Source organism: Sinocyclocheilus grahami, unplaced genomic scaffold (genome assembly GCF_001515645.1).
Source record: "Sinocyclocheilus grahami isolate Dianchi unplaced genomic scaffold, SAMN03320097.WGS_v1.1 scaffold255.1, whole genome shotgun sequence".
NCBI lineage: Eukaryota > Metazoa > Chordata > Actinopteri > Cypriniformes > Cyprinidae > Sinocyclocheilus > Sinocyclocheilus grahami.
Genome location: NW_015505434.1, coordinates 1,584,067 through 1,604,390, shown reverse-complemented (window position 1 = coordinate 1,604,390; position 20,324 = coordinate 1,584,067). Strand labels below are relative to the sequence as shown.

The window sequence follows — 20,324 nt, the reverse complement described above, 5'->3', positions numbered from 1 at the left end:
CAGTAAGATCATGTTTATTTGAATGAATTTACTATATAATTTATTTGAATTAAATATCGAGAGAGAGAGAGAGAGAAAAGTTGTGTTTGTGAATTACCTGCATCGTTGCTGAGAAATATAATGTAGCGATTCTGTATCAAAGCAATTTTATTAATAAAAGTTTCTGTGCTCCACAATGTTTCTGTGTGTGCTGGGCGATCTCTGATCTCTGTGTGCAAGGGATGTGTGTGCATGTGTCAATGAAAGCAGCGGACTGCATATAGTTTTACTTTAGCTACAAAGCAGAGCCCGACCCAAACCCAAAGCTATTCATTAAATATGAACCCAAACTAAAATATTACAGAACTCTAAACCATGGTAAGCAGCGGATGATGCGGTCTTGGAAGAATGAATCACCAGAAACTGAATGTCTTCAAAAAGAAAAAAATGCAACGTGAATTGTAATGTAATGTATTGTGTAAGGTTTCCCAAGTAGCATCTGTCTAATGCTGTGATACATAAAGGGTAATCACAGATAACAACTGGTAAATTCTAAGCCTTCACAAGGTCACAGTGTACAAAATTACCAGCAACTCCCGAGTCCAGTAACGCAGACAATTGGACTTTAAAGATTGCATTGAAAATAATAACAGGAATCCTTATTTGACAGCTGTGTAACAATTCAGAACAGTTCACACTCACCTCAGATCTCCTTCTGGATAGGAAATCAGTTCAAGTCACTGAATCATACAAAATCAAAAGACAAATTATCCAAATTCAAGGGAAAGCAGTGAAAAACAGGCAGAGTACAACAGAAAACACTTAGAAATGTTTGAAAATGGCAAAACAAGACATCACACTGAGTTTGCTTAGTGCTTAAAGGGTCATGAAAACCTATAACACATTTTTTATTTATTTTTTATCAGCAAAGAGGCAGAGGTGTGAAAGAATAAGAATTCAGGTGAATGAGACCTCTAGTGGCATGTGGGGGAAGCAATACCTTCAGCAGGGGTAAAACAGATGTAGTTATTTATATAGAAAAAAGAGTAAGATAAAATTCTGATACAGATTTTGTAATCAATGACATCTTTATAACAATACAACAGACTACTTGATATTTAAATGCTTAGTTTTATGATCAAAGCTCTCAATTTTTACTTGTGGGGGACAAAATATATAATGCAATGCTATGATGATTGGTATATGTACAAATAAACATTCATCATATTTCATACATATATTTTATCATGATATTTCTAAAACAAAAACCATGGATAATTAAGTAAAGATTAATATCAATATAAAAGCTGTTCTTATGTTTACTTTATGAAAATCATTACATGTCACAGCAAAAAGACCACGGCCTGAAGGTTGACATTTTTACAATTATACTAAAAGGGCTTTTACATGCTAAAACTAATACTTGCTATATATATATATATATATATATCACGTGATGATGATTTCCTGCTGATTACAGAACCGGCTTTTTTAACAAAATGCGCATGACAATCGCATTCAATTAATCGTGCAGCCCTAGTATCACATATGTAAACAATGTATGCAGCGTATGTATGCAGGTACATTGTTTACACTTTGATCTGATACTCTTGTTTCTTGCATAGAAATTGTGTTAGGATCCTTGCTGCCTATGGTAGGGTCAGAGAGCTCTCGGAATGCATCAAAAATATCTTAATTTGTGTTCCGAAGATGAACAAAGATATTACAGGTTTGGAACGACATGAGGGTGAGTAATTAATGACAGAATTTTCATTTTTGGGTGAACTATCCCTTTAAGTATAAGCACTTGAGGAAGGACTCACTAACAGCAGATGAACAGCTAACATGTCATCTCACCATTTATTCTTTTTCCTGATGTAATCTTTTTCCGAGAGGTTTACCAAGTAGATCATCGGCTTGGACGTCAAGAACAGATACTTATTCAAGACCTCAATCTGGAGAATAATAATAATAAGAAAAAACAGTGTATAATCAAAACCTCAATCTGATCAAAGAAACATGATAAGAAATGATATCAAAAATGATAAGAAAAAAGATTTCAACCTCTTTGTCGTTCCATTCAAGATAATAACGAACATGTTTCTTTTCATCAACAACCCAGGACTTTATTTTACACATGATGTCCTGCAAGCAGAGAAAACAAAAAAATGTAAGTGCTTTCTGTTAATGTACAGAGTAGGAAGAATGTTTTAATTCTGCAGTGGTCAGATGCATACTGGGATATAGTTCACTCACATATTCAGGTTTGAGTTTTTTGTCTCCTCCCCTGACAGCGGTTTTCTCAAGTTTATCAATGATTGGCCCAATCATCTCTTCATCCTTCATCCTCAGCTCTTCATGGATGATCTCAATATCCCTCACTGGGTCAACACAGCCCTCAACATGGATAATATCTTCATCCTCAAAAGCTCCTACACACAAATGGTTGCATATACACATTATCAGGGTTATTTTATTTGAAATACAAACATATGGAACAAAACATCAGGTTTCTCAGGCGTGAATTAAATCCAAGATTTAAAGAGGATGCATGCCAGATAACTGTCACAATGTCAATTTACATTTGCTGTAGAAGTTTTCATGGCTTTTTGGAAATTTCATGAGGGTTTTTTTTTTTCCATGTTGTCGAGTTATTTAATTCATCTTTCCAACTACATTGTAACTAGCAGATACATTTCACGTACAGCAGACATGAAGTTCATAAAATCAAAAAAAATAAACATATTCAGAAATGGTTTGAAATAGCTATCTACTTGCGTGTCATATGAAAGATGGCATCACAGGCACTGATGTGAGAGAGGAAGGCGTTACCCAAACCCTGGCCTGCGTGAGCACCTTTCACCAAGCCAGCAATATCCACCACGTTCAGAAACGCTGGAACCTTACTTGAGTGAAATATAAAAGAGAAATTAAGATCATATCACTGATGACTAGAATTAAAAGCTGTTGATAACTGTATTATGCAGACATGCAGTGGGTACCTGACTGGTTTATGGTACTGTGAGAGGAAGTCATAGCGCTCATCTGGAATGGGCACACGGCTCTCATTTGGGTCAATAGTGCAAAAGGGAAAATTCTCAGCCGCTGCCTCACTCTTTGTCAGAACATTGAAGAACGTTGACTTTCTGAAAGCACAAACAAATGAATTGAGATAAGTGATGAGAACATGGATCGCTGACACTTTGTTTGCTAAAATGCTAAAACTAATACTTGCTATATATATATATATATATATATATATATATATATATATATATATATATATATATATATATCAAGTATTAGTTCATTTTTATAAAGAAAATGTAATACTTCCTGTGAGAAAAAGGAATGAAGAAAATAACCTTATCGATTTATCATATATCCTTCTGCAGTACTGTCATCACTCCAGAAGAGGTCAGCCTCTCCTGCCTGCTGCCACAGAATGAGCGTAAATAACATTTACATTCTTCTCCAGTTATATATATACTGTATATATAAGGTGTTTCACCTTTTACTCAGTCTTGTGTAACGTTATAGGGCTTTATTTGTTTTGCATATTATTTCTGCATAGTGTCCTCTTCGATCTCCTACTTTCTGTGGTTTTCTGACTTCTATTTAATGAAAATATTTGCTAAACCAAGAAGCACTTTTTTCATACTTTGCATTATGACTTGTACTCCCTTCAAGATGGTCAGTTCTTCTCCAAAAAAATATACAAGTCAACACAATTCTTCACTCTGCAGCTTGTATATCTCCATTTGTAAAACATTCAGATCATTTTAGCCACACTCTTCAAAATCCTCTAGTTTTAGGATTTTTCTGGGTCCACTTTCACTCTCATTGGAATTGCCTGTGTGCTTGTAGCTATTAAAATAACTGGCCAGTCACCCATGTGGCACATTAAAAATAAAAATATTTTTGAGGCAAAACAGATGGTAAACTCGTCTACACAATCTACTGTTTAGAAAGAAGATGGATCTGTAATATCAGCTGAATCTAAAAAGTATAATTTTTCAGAATATTCTTCATTCAAAATCTTTGTTAACACTTCATTTTGATAGTCCACTTTAAACATTCAACTACCTATAAATAACTTTGCAACTACATGTCAACTAGCAATCATTAGAGTATTAATATCTACTAACACTTTATTTTGATGGTCGCTCAACAGATGTTCTACTGACTATAAGTAACTTTGCAAGTACAGCAACTTATTCTACTAACCCTAACCTAACAGTCTACAAATGCTGTAATGAGAGTTAGTTGACATGTAGTTGCAAAGTTACTTACAGTTAGTAGAATGTCTAAAGTGTACTATCAAAATAAAGTGTAACCAATCTTTAACCATCTTTCCCTCTCTTCTGAAGAAGCTGAGAAAATCGCCTCCTCACACAAGCAGGGTTCTGTGTCGTTAACTCCCGGCGCGGGCACAATGAAGACACAAAGCTCAACAATGTCTGAAATATAACATGCAAAACATTACTTTTAACAATTATCACTTCATCAGCCTCAAAATAATTAGAATAGTCTTTATTACATAACGCTGTTTCCTTTAGGAAACTACATTCAATTTAACCGCGAATAAGGAGATAATGAATTAACATGTAAATATGTTAATAACCCTCTCAATCTTAACACCTCAAAAATCTTATGTAAATATGACATAAGTGTCATACCCCTGTGGACTGTCGATTGTGGTTTCTCCCTTTGTGTCCTTATTTGGTTGTTCCTGTCATCATTATCAGTTAATCACCTTATTGTGCTCACCTGTCTGCCCCTCGTTATCTGCCCTATATTAGTTCCTGCCTCCTGTAGTCTAGTTTGTCGGTTATTGTCAATGTTCCTGTGAATGTTACCCTGGATTTCCTGTTGTTCAACTCATTAAATATCCTTTATTTCGTCGTCCTGCCTGATCTCTGGTACACCCTGCCCGTGACAATAAGATACTCTCTGACGTTAGGCGAAGTCCGCGTATATAAGCTCTTTTCAGAGTATTTCTGCCTTCCCTGAAATCTCAAGATACTACCGGACTCAAACAATGAATAATGACTTTACATTTTTAATCTTTACTTACCATAAACCGTCTTTCACTTGCACTCGCTTCCATCTGAAGACACTGAGAAAATGGCGGCTGGTGTCGTCGAGATACCTCCGATGTTAACGTGACGTGCGTGCTCTCTTTCACGTCCGTGTTCCCAACCCAGCAACGCTGGGTTATTGATCAAGACCAATTTTCAACCCAAAATTGGGTTAAAACAACCCAACGTCCTTACCCAGTGGTCTCAACCCAGCATTTTTTAGAGTGTAGTTACTGTGTTTTGCATTTGTAGAACATTATTATTGTTGTTGTTGTTATTTCTTGTTAATCTAATTTTACCATTTTTTACCTACTAAAATTTATATTTAATGCACAAACTAAGTAGCTGACTATGTTTACATTTCACTGCAAGTTTTACTCGGTGTATACGTAACTGTGAATCTTGAGTCTATAGGACCAAAACCTGATCATACTTGTTAGATGCAACAATTACTCAGATGCAGATGCAACAGATACAGCTTTTCTGATGCAACTGCTGATCTTTCCAATTACACATGCTGCAATTAATTTTTGCTTTGTTTTACCTTGCAATCATTTTTCACTCAGAAAATAAAGAAAATAAACTGATTTCAGGCAACTATTAGGGAGAGTGCAGATTCATTTTTGTGTGGATTGATTAATTGATTTGGTAACACTGTTGGCATGTACTGTCGAGATGAAGATGAAGATAGCAAAAAGGATCAAATAAAACAATGTTTATTAAATACAAAAGCAAGCAATCCAAAGTTCGGACAAACACTACAAAAGAGCATGCAATGCACAAACAAATACCAGTAACTTAAATACACCAAGGTGATGAACATAATGACAGACAGCTGTGATGAATAATAAGTGTCCATGGAAACTGATGAGTGGCTGAAGACTAGAACAAAAAAAACAGGAACCTGTTGAATACAAACTAAAAGTCCATGAAAGTGAATCTAACAGAACATAATTGTGACAACTTTACAATAAGGTTCCATTATTTAACTACATTCGTTAAACTAACAATGAAAAATACTTCTAAAGCATTTATTAATCTTAGTTAATGTTGATTCCAACATTTACTAATACTTTATTAAAATCAAAAGTGTCATAGTCGGGGTGGAGAGATGAGATTAGGGCTTTTATTAATAACAAAATAAAACTAAACAAATAGAAACTACCCCATAGGGGAAACCGACTGGCAAGGCAGGGCAAAACACAAGGCACACACAACATTCACTGACGAACTCGCACAGGACTGCAAACACAAGGAGAATAAATAGGGAGCAAATGAGGAGGTTAATAAGGGAAACACAGGTAGGGCAAATTAACCAATAATCAGATAACAAGATGGGTGGGGTTAGACAACGCCAAACAAAAACTGAATCTGAACAAGACATGAGTGCCGGGATCCGAACACCACGCTCCAACATGAAACAAAGCACACAGACAAGAGAGCGCACGGCTCGAGCACACTCTAAGCCGCACGCTCACAAGAAAACAAGACAAGATGGGAGTGTCAGGGCTCTGTCACAAAACCATGAATAAACTAGACCGAAGTGACAGAACCCTGACAAAAGTTGTATGTACTAATGTTTTTTAACAGACCTGAGCTAACATGGACTAAAAATGAATAGTTGTATTTTTATTGGTAAGAAAGATTAATAAATACTGTAACAAATGTATTGCTTATTTTTAATGTTAGTTAATGCATTCAATATAGTTAACAATTGGAACCTTACTGTAAAGTGTTACCATTTATTATTTACTTATTTATGATGTTACAGCCTTGTTTCATCACACATAAAAGACATTTCACTTACCTCCACTTTCTCATTTGTAGGGTAGACCATGTACTGTCTGAACACTTTTTGCTTTTACATTACCACACAAAAGCTAGTAATTAGACATTTTAATTGACACTGTGGCAAAACTCTATTAGTTGGAATAACTTTTTTTTCAGTCAATTTGTGTTTGTTGCAAATTATTAAGTTCCTATAATTCAGTTTGTTGTTTGAACATCATTTCATTAGAAGTTTTCGTTACTCAGAAAGACTGATGAAAACTGTTATGCTTATTTTTTTTTTTGGAGCCAAACCTTGCTTACTTGCTTATGTATTTATTTATTTATTTATATATGTATTTATTTTATTTTTTGAGCGTATACTCTACAGACACAACATAACAACAGGATGCACTGGCTCACTCCGTGGTCTTTGGCAAGGGTAAGATTGGTGTCTGAATTTGCACAAGATGTTATTCTTATTTAACTTAATAAAAACTGCAGAGTTTGCTGAAACAGTCATATATACTTATCAAACAAATCCTATGATTTTAATGTCGTTTTAACGTGTTGGTTCCTTTCAGAATGGAATGGGAGCAAGTAAAAATGAGCACATGCATGTAGGATGGTGTAACACTCACTAGGGGGCGTAAGACACAGGCATGAGGCAGGTAGTACGTCAAGGGCTTCAAAGACTGTTCAGACATGAATTAGTTTACACATCTCTCATTGATATTCTTTTATAGTATGATCATATTAATTAATTAGATTTACAGTTATAGGAAATGCAGTTTTAAAGATGCTTAGTCCATTAGGCTACATCAGACCAATGTTATTGAATTTTACCATACTTATTGTTTGTGACACTGGAATGAGCAGTGATGTAAACATAAATAAATAAATAAATAAATTGATTAATTAATGTATAAATTAAAAATTTAAACAGTACTGTTTATTAACTATGATTTACATTACGCTTTAGCCTACTCATTGTTCATTTTGACTTCATCTGACAGAGTCATTGTTTCATCAATACTACTTGTTTTTTGCATTTATAGTTATTACAGTTCAGCCTTTATTAGACTTTCTCCTAATACAGTAAAACATTTCTGTAGCTGTACAGATGGGGCACAGCACTAGCAGGAAACACGCAAACTCATGCATGTAAATATGTAGATCAGTTTGTTTTACATCACTTTGGACATGTCATTGGCCAAATGCATACGTTGAAACCTGCTGCTTATGGTAACCTCTTCCACATTATTTTCAGTCTTTCTAATGAGTTGTATATGTATGGGTTATTAAATCACAATTCTTAACCCCACCCCAGACCTCGCTAATTTTCAAACCCTGGTTACGGCCATGCTTGCATGACCTAGTCAGATCCCAGACTTAAACCCCATTGAAAATCTGTGGAATGACTTGAAGACTGCAAATAAGAGGGCACATTCTAGATGTGCAAAGTCAGTAGAGACACATATCCCAACAGACTAAAGACTGTAATTAAAGCAAAAGGTGGTTCAACAAAATACTGACACAAGGGGGTGATTCTTTTTCCAAATCAGTAATTCTGTTTTGTTTTGTTTTTCTGACATGCTAGTGTTATATCTTTCACATGGAGAAAATCTAAGAGAGAGCATGCATCTTTATCCATAATTAGTATTTGATCCGTAAGCTCAACCCTACAATAATTTACACAAAACTGATTCTACATTTTTGATACACTTACATATCCAGGTTACATAACAATTTTAAAACTATTTTATCAACAACTTTACAATAAACAGAGCTTTTAGTTAAAAAACAGTAACTTACCACCTTCAAATGAATTTTGTATAGTGGAGATAACCCCGCGCAAACTTCTTGAAAAAAGAAAAAGAAAAAAACCCCCGCTTCCTTGGGCGGGGGAGGAATCAAGACCACAATTGATTGGTTCAAATTGTGCGCATTACGGATCACATGCACAGAACTCATTCTTGGTTCTGTCAGACTGTCTGTGCTATTTTTAAAATGGGTTTTTAGTGTAAACTCATCAGCACACACACGCACAATCAAGGTTATTCATTTCAGGGTACTATTTGTTGGAAACACTTCTAGCATATTCAGGATTTATACTGGCAGGCTACAGCCTATGATCACAACCTGAATGACAATTTCAACACCTCTAGATATTCTCCGTCATACAGGATTTACACTTGATTGCAACAATACTTTCCTGGACCAGCAGTTATCTTTTCAATAAGTGTAAATAAATAGCAATTATGCTATCTATACTTTATATTGGTAGATACAATTTGCACTTCAGTATTTTTGTACATTAACAGGATGCAATAATAACAGAATGTAAATGATTATTTATAGCTTGGCAAAAGGCAGATTTGAACCTGGGTTGATAATGTCAAAAGACTATTCCTACTCTCTACTGCTGCTCCACTGAATATGTTGAACCAAATTTGTCTTTTATTAATTTTGAGTGTACCAGACATTGGTGGGCAGCGCTAGTATAAATAGTGTTTGCCAACAAGTACTCTATTTGCACTAAGTGTAAAGACACTCCGAATTTTTTTTTCTTCCCCTGACTTGGGTCCGTGCCCATAATGCCCATTGGATAATCCGGCCCTAGGCATATTTCACACCACAAGCTGATGCACATTATTTAAGATTTTGTCTATTTTAGTTTAATATACACTCTAAAAAATGCTGGGTTGTTGACTAACCCAACTGTTGGGTTAAAAAGCTAATTTAAAAATGTAACCAAAATGATATATATGATAAAATTGTTTTATCAAATTTACTTTGTCAACAGTGATATTATTGTCAATTAAAACATAGACTATATTTTGTACAAATTTATTGCAGAAGTTGGTTGTCTGTTAGCATTTTTTTTTTCATTTAAATAGAATTTACATTTAAATCTAAAGACATTTAGATATACTATTTTGATATGAATGTTTTTAGGAGGGTTTCAATTTAACCAAGGGGTTCTCAACTCTGGCCCTCGAGATCCACTTTCCAAACCTGCCTGAAACTTTCTAGTAAACCTGACGACTGTAATTAGCTTGTTCATGTGTGTTTGATCAGGGTTGAAGCTAAACTCTCCAGGAAACTGGATCTCAAGGGCCAGAGTTGAGAACCCTGCTTTAACCTAACAGACAGTGCCATGAAGAATTAGCCAATATTCTAATATGCAGAACCTGTGATGAAACACCAGAGAACCAGTTAGCTCATCTCAAGAACCCTATAGAATGAAAAATGGTTCTTGACAAGATGAAGGTTCTTTGCAGAACCTACGGTGTTGTAAGGAACCATTGAAGAACCTTTATTTTTAAAAGGGCATATTCCCAAGGCAAATTCATCATCACAAGTCTCAATGTAATTTTTTCTTGGCAGAAGAAAGACAACTTCATCTCTGCTGTATAGTGAACTGGTTTGGTTTAAGGATGGTTGAGGTTATCGCCCTCACTGGCACTGACATGGAACATACAAATCCAAAATCCACAACATCAGCATCCAACTTATTGTTGATACAGCATCTATAGCTGTCTTTTTTTATTTAAAGATGACTGAAAGCCAATAAACATAATATCTAGTAAACTAGGAATAATTTATGTTCATTCTAAGAAATGTCAATGTAGACAAAGGCAAATCATCATTTCTCTCATTTGAATGAGGATTGTGGATGTAGAATTTCTTTGCATGCAGAAATGGGTGAAAGACAATGCAAACAGCAGCTACATTTGTTTGCTGCGTCATTTTCACAGCAACCTGCCACTGCTGTATGTGTGTTGTAGCACAATCCTGAGTGTGCCTTGACCAATAGGTCCTAGAGATGTTGTTTCAAAACAACCAAAATCAGGCACGGATGAAATATTGATCCTTCATGTTAGTTTGTGTAATGCATTTATAAACCAAAAGACAGCTTATGAGAGAGGAAGATGCTTTTGTAATGAAAGGTGATTTCTTTATGTATGGCGTGATCTTTGCATAGCCCAGTGAAATCTCAGTCTGTTTGTATTTCCCCATTCATTCTGCATGCAAATAATTCAAATCAACAGGTATGGACCTGATGTACTGTATATTGACACTAGTAACCTGTCTAATCCTAGACAGAAATGAGTTTACTTTAAGATTGAATGGAGATTTTAGCTTGCGTCTCCTGCTTCTCAAACTTGTTTCCTGAGACAAAAACTCTCACATTTGTCTCCTTGAAAGTTTTATAAGAGATTTCATTAGCATCACACACTGTGCTCAGATTTTTCTCCTTAGCTAGAGACTCTGGATCTCTCACATTTGTCTCTTTTAAAGCTTTAGAAAAGATCTCAACAGCATCACACACTGTGCTCAGATTTTGCGCCTACACTAAAGACTCGGGAGCACTCACATTGGTCTGCTTTGTCTCATTTGTCTCTCAACAACTTTACAAAGTGTGCAAGTGTCAAATGTCTCAATATTAGCTCAAACATTTCTACCATATAATATGTATTAATAATCAAATTAGTCAATTAATAATCAAGACGGAGTTATAAGACATTTATTTGCCTTTCGTTAAAGAAAAGCTCCAGGGTTACTTTTTTTCTGTAAATCAGTTTTGATAAAGGCATCAGGGAACATGGACCTTTTTCACATTTCCGGGTTTCTCAGCAGCAGGAGTCGTCATAGTTGGGTTAACTTGAAGAGCAGTGAATGGGAGAGTACCACAAATATATTTTTTTGCATTCCCATTTGCTCAAATAGCAAAAGAAAAACTCCAAGATAGTGTTTTTGTGACTTTCAATAAAAGGAAAAAAATTGAGAGAGACTTATAACGGCAGTCAGAAGAGAGAACAATGTGAAATTTACCGTCCCTCCCATAGAAGCTGCATTAGAAACACCCTCGCATTAGCGTCAGCTGTTTTTTTTGTAATTTGATGCAAAGGTGATATGATACAAATAATGGTGTTATAAATGTACATACATTTTTAAAAAATACAAATATGAAAAACTTTGGAGGATTTGCGATGCTGATGACTGTTAAACGCGTCATCACAGTCTTGTGAAAAGGGTCCATTACTATTTCCAACAACAAATTGTGCCTAAGCACATAAACAGTATTTAATAAAACGTAACATTATCTGCATGATTTCTCTTAAACTCTGAATGTATGTGTTTTTCCCCCTTTATTTAGAGTCTTTCAAGTACTTGACTTGGTGCACACTTTGTAAAGTTGTTCAGATATTTTATAAAGCTTTAAAGGAGACAAATATGAGACCCCAGACTCTTTAGCTTAAGAGAAACCTGAGCACAATGTGTGATGTTACTAAAATCTCTAACTTTTGAGGATACAAATATGAGAGATCCAGTGTCTCTAGCTAAGGAGAAAAATCTGAGCACAGTGTGTGTTGTTACTGAGATATTGTTTGAAACACTGGAAGAGACAAATATGAGACCACCAGAATCTTTAGTTTAGGAGATAAATCTGAGCACAGTTTGTGATGTTGTTGAGATATTGTTTGAAACATTGGAGGAGGCAAATGTGAGCGATCTAGAGTCTCTAGCTAAGAAGAAAAATCTGAGCACAGTGTGTGATCGTGAGGTCTCTTCTAAAACTTTAAAGGAGACAAATGTGAGAGTGTTAGAGTTTTTGTCTCAGGAGACAAGTTTGAGAAGCAGGAGAAAAAAATCTCCATCTTAACCTCATTTCTGTCTAGCAGAAACATTTGGGATATTAAAGAGATCTGTTTTTATTGTATTTTTTCCCCCTCTGGTTAGCTTTAATGTAATTTATCAACACCATTTCAATCAAACACAATACATGCATTGTCATATTTAAAGTTGTTTTGTGTAGACAGTGTTTTATTGCACAATAATTTAACAGAGGAAAGCATTACATATATTTACATACATGCAAATATGGGCTGTACAAGACAAACTTTTTAATGCTAAAAAAAAAGACACTGGTAGACTAGCAGGCCCGGCTCCACAATCAAATCACTGAGGGGGCTTCATAAATTAGTGAGGGTGCGCTCTCTCTCTCTCTCTCTCTCTCTCTCTAAATATGGGCTGTACAAGACAAACTTTTTAATGCTAAAAAAAAAGACACTGGTAGACTAGCAGGCCCGGCTCCACAATCAAATCACTGAGGGGGCTTCATAAATTAGTGAGGGTGCGCTCTCTCTCTCTCTCTCTCTCTCTCTATATATATATATATGTATAAGCCATCCATTGCTATGGTGCAAAGAGCGCTCACTTATAATCACTCATCTTCATTCATCGCAACCTCACAAAGTTACATTAAAATCAATGAAGTTATCAATGCTGCACAATGAATCTCTTATTTACATCGCGTCTACACTTTGTTGTAATGAGATGATTCGTGCTGAACACAACACCTGAACAAAAACTCTGGCGATTTGAGCGGTGAGTGGATTCTAACTTTAAAGCCACTGACTGTCTGTTGTGTTCAAGAAATCAACAGATATGTCTGTGATTGGCTACATTGCTCAATGCTGCACAAACACAATGAATAGAAACCGATCTCCAGAGCGCAAACCATAACGTACTGGATAGTTTGCCAAATTTGCAATGAAATGCTATTATTACAGCTTTAACTGAGAGTGCTATTGATTTCGTTTGAGCACTTAGCACCCCCGTTGAACTGGGCATGTACACTAGTGTTACAGAGGTCTCTTCTAAAACTTTAAAGGAGACAAATGTGAGAGTGTTAGAGTTTTTGTCTCAGGAGACAAGTTTGAGAAGCAGGAGAAAAAAATCTCCATCTTAACCTCATTTCTGTCTAGCAGAAACATTTGGGATATTAAAGAGATCTGTTTTTATTGTATTTTTTCCCCCTCTGGTTAGCTTTAATGTAATTTATCAACACCATTTCAATCAAACACAATACATGCATTGTCATATTTAAAGTTGTTTTGTGTAGACAGTGTTTTATTGCACAATAATTTAACAGAGGAAAGCATTACATATATTTACATACATGCAAATATGGGCTGTACAAGACAAACTTTTTAATGCTAAAAAAAAAGACACTGGTAGACTAGCAGGCCCGGCTCCACAATCAAATCACTGAGGGGGCTTCATAAATTAGTGAGGGTGCGCTCTCTCTCTCTCTCTCTCTCTCTCTCTATATATATATATGTATAAGCCATCCATTGCTATGGTGCAAAGAGCGCTCACTTATAATCACTCATCTTCATTCATCGCAACCTCACAAAGTTACATTAAAATCAATGAAGTTATCAATGCTGCACAATGAATCTCTTATTTACATCGCGTCTACACTTTGTTGTAATGAGATGATTCGTGCTGAACACAACACCTGAACAAAAACTCTGGCGATTTGAGCGGTGAGTGGATTCTAACTTTAAAGCCACTGACTGTCTGTTGTGTTCAAGAAATCAACAGATATGTCTGTGATTGGCTACATTGCTCAATGCTGCACAAACACAATGAATAGAAACCGATCTCCAGAGCGCAAACCATAACGTACTGGATAGTTTGCCAAATTTGCAATGAAATGCTATTATTACAGCTTTAACTGAGAGTGCTATTGATTTCGTTTGAGCACTTAGCACCCCCGTTGAACTGGGCATGTACACTAGTGTTACATTTGTTAAAAAGAAAGTATTGATCTTATACTAAACATCTTGCACTTATATAAGTCTTGGCAAATGTGCTGTATATACAATGCTGCCTGGGCATTGAAGATAAATATAAACTAGTAACCCTTGATATTCTGAAATGTTTCATACTATTTAAATTATATAGTTTTAGTATCTACAATAGTGGTAAAAGTTTAACGTTTCTCCTAAAATAAAATAGAATACATCTTAAGACAAAGCTGATTATCTCATTGAGACATATAAGAGAATCAGCCCTTAGTATCCTGAGCGTAGAGTAACTTGTCAGAGCCATAGCCTTGTGAGCAGCACATCCATGTGAAGGCACAACTGCACTGCAGACAGCATGAGTTCGAGTCTCAGCTAAAGGTAGTTTTCTGCTCCTGTTCCTTTCTCACCCTCATGTCTCTACTCCTACTGTTTTGACCATTAAAGATGAAAAAAGAAAGAGCAACCTCTTAGTTGTAAAACATTTTATATAATGGGGTTTTGAAAGAGATTACAGCAAGACAATAAAGAGATCTCCCATGTTTCTCACAGTCCATTCTCATTTTGGACTCCTTTCTCTCAGATATTTCTCATGTCTCAGTTGTGTCTACTTTTATTTCTACTAAGAAATTTTAGGAGAAACATCGGAGACACTGTTGATACTAAAATGAGAAATACATGAGAATCACAACTAAGTCTCCTGAGTTTAGAAAAAGCTAACTCTGAGCAATAAAATATTCCTATAATGGAGTCTTGATAGAGATTGCAGCAAGACAATAAAGAGATATTCTATGTTTCTTCCACCACATTCTCAGTTTTGACTCTTTTATTCTCAAATATTTCTCAAGTCTCATTTGTGTCTACTTCTATTTCTCCTAAGGAATTTTAGGAGAAACATCGGAAATGCTGTTGATACTAAAATGAGAGATATGAGAATCTCATCTAAGTCCCCTGAGCTTAGGAAGTGCAACCACTGAGCAATACATTTTTCCTATGGGCAAAGCTGTAGTTTTGCTTTAGTTTTAGTGTTTTTGTATGCAAATATATCAGTCAGTTCTTCAAAAAAAATAAAACATTTAAATGGCTTATTGTGCCTGTATTCATTTTAATGAATTGTAATTTGTGGCATATGGTTTTGTTAATCTTTTAAACATTATTTAAATTTATATATTGTGCTGTTCTATTGTATTGTTGTGAAGAGTGTGAGTAGCCAAGGGTATAAATTAAGTATGTCTCTAGTGTTTACTCTTCAACATTTTGCTTGTATTAAGGATGTTAAAATCCTAAAAGCTTAAAAGGAGTAGATATTCTACTGGAATAAGGTGGGTAACTTAATAGCCCCTTTAGCCCGATGGGACACAACAATGTTTGGCTAAACTACTGTCTTCGACTGTTAATATTTAAACTTTCAGGAAGCAATAACTAGAATGAGATGTTATATATTTTTATGTTTATAACAATGCTTATTTAGCAAATACTAATTATTTGTTGTTTGCAATACGTCTGCGGCTACTACACTTCTCTATGGTGCTATACGGAAGTGAAGTCGGTGGCTGAGATTCTACCGTAAATACATAAGCAGTGTTCGTGCACATAGTCCATTGGACCTTAAAGGTAGGGTAGACGTTTTCGGAGAGGCTAGCAATAGCAAGCTAACTTTGAAAGCAAGATCAGAGATTTTCTAACTATAGGGAGATGAGAGGGTCTGTATTACTTACTATTGGAGAAAGCGTAGCGGCTAATAATCACATTACAGCCTTGATGTCATTGAATTTCAGTCAGTGTTGTGTGACACTCAATCGCCGTTTACGGATACCATAGAAATGAATGAGAAATGCCATAAGCTGGATCCCACCTGTCGCAAAAAGTCAGTGGCTCCTCTTATAAAAAATTTTTTGGCTAGCAATAGCAAGCTAACTTTGAAAGCAAGATCAGAGATTTTCTAACTATAGGGAGATGAGAGGGTCTGTATTACTTACTATTGGAGAAAGCGTAGCGGCTAATAATCACATTACAGCCTTGATGTCATTGAATTTCAGTCAGTGTTGTGTGACACTCAATCGCCGTTTACGGATACCATAGAAATGAATGAGAAATGCCATAAGCTGGATCCCACCTGTCGCAAAAAGTCAGTGGCTCCTCTTATAAAAAAAATTTTCCGGTGTAAACTCTAAAAATAGTTCAATCCAAAAGTACTGCTTAGTGTAAAACATGTTGGAGATTAGCTGACAGGCTGTCGATTCATTAAATGATAAGCTGTTTCCTCTAAAAAGCTGTTTATTCAGCGCAGTGAAGCCTCTCCTCTATTGACATCCATTAAAAAAAAAAACAGCCTCTGGTCTCCTTTCCCACGTACTGGCAAACCGGAAGCATTAGCATTAGCTGTTACGCTTTTTTGGCTAAAGGTTGCAGGCTTGCCTTCTAGTGGCTTTGGCAAGATCCCACCTTCCCTGCCCTCTGCAAAGCCACGCCTCCTCCAAAACACAAGAACGAGCACAGACAGACCAGAGGCTAATCAGTGACACGATGAGAAACGGCATTGGTTGAATGCAACGCTGTCAGATTACCTCATGTCTCATTCACTGGTAAGAAAACACTATAGTACAAAGCGCATGATATTAAAATAAAAACACCTTTCATTCTCGCTCAGTCTGCAATAGCATAATGGAACGCTCTGAGAACATATCATGTCTGCACAAACAGGGTGTGCAGAGTCAAAGACTATAGAAATACAAAGATGTTCACTCCTATAGCCAATTTATGAATGGGAGAAACTGCAACACGCAATATGGCGAAATAGTCCCTCCTTCTAAATGAAAGAGCCAATCGCTGATTGGTAAAGTCATTGCATCAATGCAGTGGCTGTTAGAAGCTCCGGTTCCCATTGAAACCTGAGGCTAGACCAGCCACTGCAGATGCGCAGTCATTAGATCGTTATGACTGCGCATGCGCATTGGCTGGTCTAGCCTGAAAAATAAGCTTTTTAACACTATTTTAGCATAAGAAACAACATTCATGGGGCAGTTCATTTCAGATTTATTTTGCTGATTTGAAATATTTCATTTATTTGTGAGTTCATAGGGCAGTTTTTGAGATTTCAGGATTCCCCCATTTATTTAGATAGGACCTGGTCTTGGATGAGCTGCCCGGAGGCATTGCGAATATGGCTGACGAGTGAACAGACTTTCCTTGAAAGGGACTATGCAAATGCATAGAGGTAAGAAGTATGCAAATACATACGTTGACAGGCAGGTAGGACAGTTTATCGTAATGTTCAGACCGAATAATCTGATTGGTTGAACATTTTATGGTTCTACGCCTTCAACAGACGATATGAATACATTTAGACCACTCAATTTATTGATTGCTATCGGGATGTGAAAAGTAAGATGACATTTTAGTGTCACGTAAAAAAAAAATAAATAAATAAAAAAAAAACTAAGATTACGATATTAAAGTCGTAATATTTTGAGAAAAAAGTCTAAATTACGAGAATAAAGTTGTAGCAATATGAGAATAAAGTCTAAATATTTTGAGAATAAGGTAAAAATTACGAGAATTAGGTTGTAGCTATTACGAGATTACAGCTATAATATTTTGAGAGCATAGCCTATATTGCATGCAAATGGCCTGGATTGGGAGCACCGGTAGAAATTCCAAAGTCTCAGCTTTCAAATTCTGTAATTTTTATAGCGAAATACAAACAATATGTCTTACAATGTGTTTTTCACTCTCTTTAATATGGCGTGACAGATCGTTGTATTTGCCTCAGTTTAAGCAGCATGTGAATCAATCATCTTTTCGATTACACTGAGATATATTCCAAGCTGTCCCTGCGAGTATTTGACACATGGTATGATTTCTACTAATAATCCCTCATATATTCAAATCAGTTGACAGGCCACCGGAATTTCTCTTGGTGCTCCCAATCCAGGCCATATGCATATGCAATAGGCAATACTTTCAAAATTATAACTGTAATCTCGTAATTGCTACGACTTGATTGTCGTCATTTTGACTATTTTCAAAATATTTAGATTTTATTCTCATAATTTAGATTTTTTTCTTGAAATATTACGACTATAATTTCAGATTTATTTTTTTTTAAGTGGCACTAATATTTTTGAACCAAATCACCTACCCTGCCTTTAAAATAAAGTGTGACCGTGATTTCATCTGTGCTTCAGTCTGGTTAAGCACGGCAGCGTATGAACAACCAGAAGTGAAATTTGCATACTTGATGTGGATGGTTTCAAGTATAGTAGCTAAAATACCCGTTAACAGAAATGCCCTTTTATCAGGACTTTTACATCATTCCATCAAAGACATTAAAATGTTTTTTAGGCTGTCACATGTCTAACTTTCCAACTTCTTTAAATAAGCAAAATAGATGCTGCTGCTGTAGGTTTTATATCACCCATTGTGGGTGATAAACTGTTCAGTGCTCAGTCATCCATAAACCAAAGCAGCTCACTACAGCAGAGATGAAGAGGACTCTCACTGGACTTTTCCTGTTTGTCCTTCATGCACTAACAACAGGTCAGACTGGAGTTAAAGTGTACATTCATGTTACTGCTCCAATGAATTGCACTTTTAATCAGAATCATTGCAAAGTGTATACAAGCCTGTCTGTAGTCTCTAGCAATGGAGGATCTTCAGATGCTTGAAGAGGCAGCTGGAGGAACATACGGTCATAGTTGGATCTACAGCCAGGAACACTCATGCAAGTTATTGAAGTCTGTGGACATCACTACTTCAGCTGTGGAATACTATTTAACAATCCTTCACATTGTACAATCACCTATAATGGCGTTTGGAATTCAATAACATGTTCCAATTCAATAACAATTACACCAGGGAGGGGGGGTGGGGGCCCTGGAGGCTGGTGCAGGACTGGGACACGGGGAATACCTCCAGGGCAGATCAGGCAGTCCAGGGTGCTATGGCAGCACAGGAGCCATGGCAGAGCAGGGAGCTCTGGAAGCCATGGCAGTGCAGGCAGTTCAGGGCACCATGGAGGATCAGGCAGACTAGGAAGCCATGGCGGAGCAGGCAGAGTAGGAGGCCATGACGAAGCAGGGGGCGCCCTGGAGGCTGGTGCAGGACTGGGACACGGGGAATACCTCCAGGGCAGATCAGGCAGTCCAGGGTGCTATGGCAGCACAGGGAGCTCAGGGGCCATGGCAGAGCAGGGAGCTCTGGAAGCCATGGCAGTGCAGGCAGTTCAGGGCACCATGGAGGATCAGGCAGACTAGGAAGCCATGGCGGAGCAGGCAGAGTAGGAGGCCATGACGAAGCAGACAGTTCAGGAAAAAAGATCCTTGGGGAGAATATCGTCTTTAGAGGCCCTCCGTAGGCCTAGCTTGGGAACTGTGGCCCTCCCTGAGCTTGACTTGGGGACTGGAGCCCTCCTTGGCCTGGACATGGGAACTGGAGCCCTCTCTGGTCTAGACTCGGGGACTGGAACACTCTCTGGGCTAAACTCGGGGACTGGAGCCCTCTCTGGGCTAAACTCGGGAACAGGGGCCCTCTCTGGGCTAAACTCGGGAACAGGGGCCCTCCTTGGTCTAAACTCGGGAACAGGGGCCCTCCTTGGTCTAAACTCAGGGGCTGGAGCCCACACTGGAGCGAGCTCTGTGGTTAGGATGAAGGCGGAGAACAGTTGTCTTCTCCTCATCCTCCTCCTTTGGTAAAGGGAGAATGGCGCGGCCGGCGGGCTTGACTTCGGAACGGCCAGCGGGCTGGAGAGAGCCGCAGCCGGCGGGCTTGGGAATGCCGCAGCCGGCATGCTTGACATCGGCGCGGCTGGCGGCGGGGTTCCGGATCGAGATTGGATACTCTCCAGACACCGGATGACTGCCTCCTTTCAATCGAGGTTAGTGGGGTCTGGGAATTC

General features: G+C 37.2%; 1 protein-coding gene across 1 annotated transcript in view; it reads right to left on the bottom strand.

Moving 5' to 3' along the window:
* Window positions 1-1,807: 1,807 nt before the first annotated feature.
* LOC107598766 (obg-like ATPase 1) overlaps window positions 1,808-20,324 on the bottom strand; it is a 21,089-nt gene continuing 2,572 nt past the window's right edge. The window contains exons 2-6 of the mRNA XM_016290201.1: window positions 2,982-3,174; window positions 2,758-2,885; window positions 2,236-2,411; window positions 2,044-2,124; window positions 1,808-1,934 (exon numbers count right to left, since the gene is read on the bottom strand). Of these exons, the coding sequence (XP_016145687.1) occupies window positions 1,833-1,934; window positions 2,044-2,124; window positions 2,236-2,411; window positions 2,758-2,885; window positions 2,982-3,174 (680 nt within the window). The 3' untranslated portion in view covers window positions 1,808-1,832. The remainder of the gene's footprint in view (window positions 1,935-2,043; window positions 2,125-2,235; window positions 2,412-2,757; window positions 2,886-2,981; window positions 3,175-20,324) is intronic.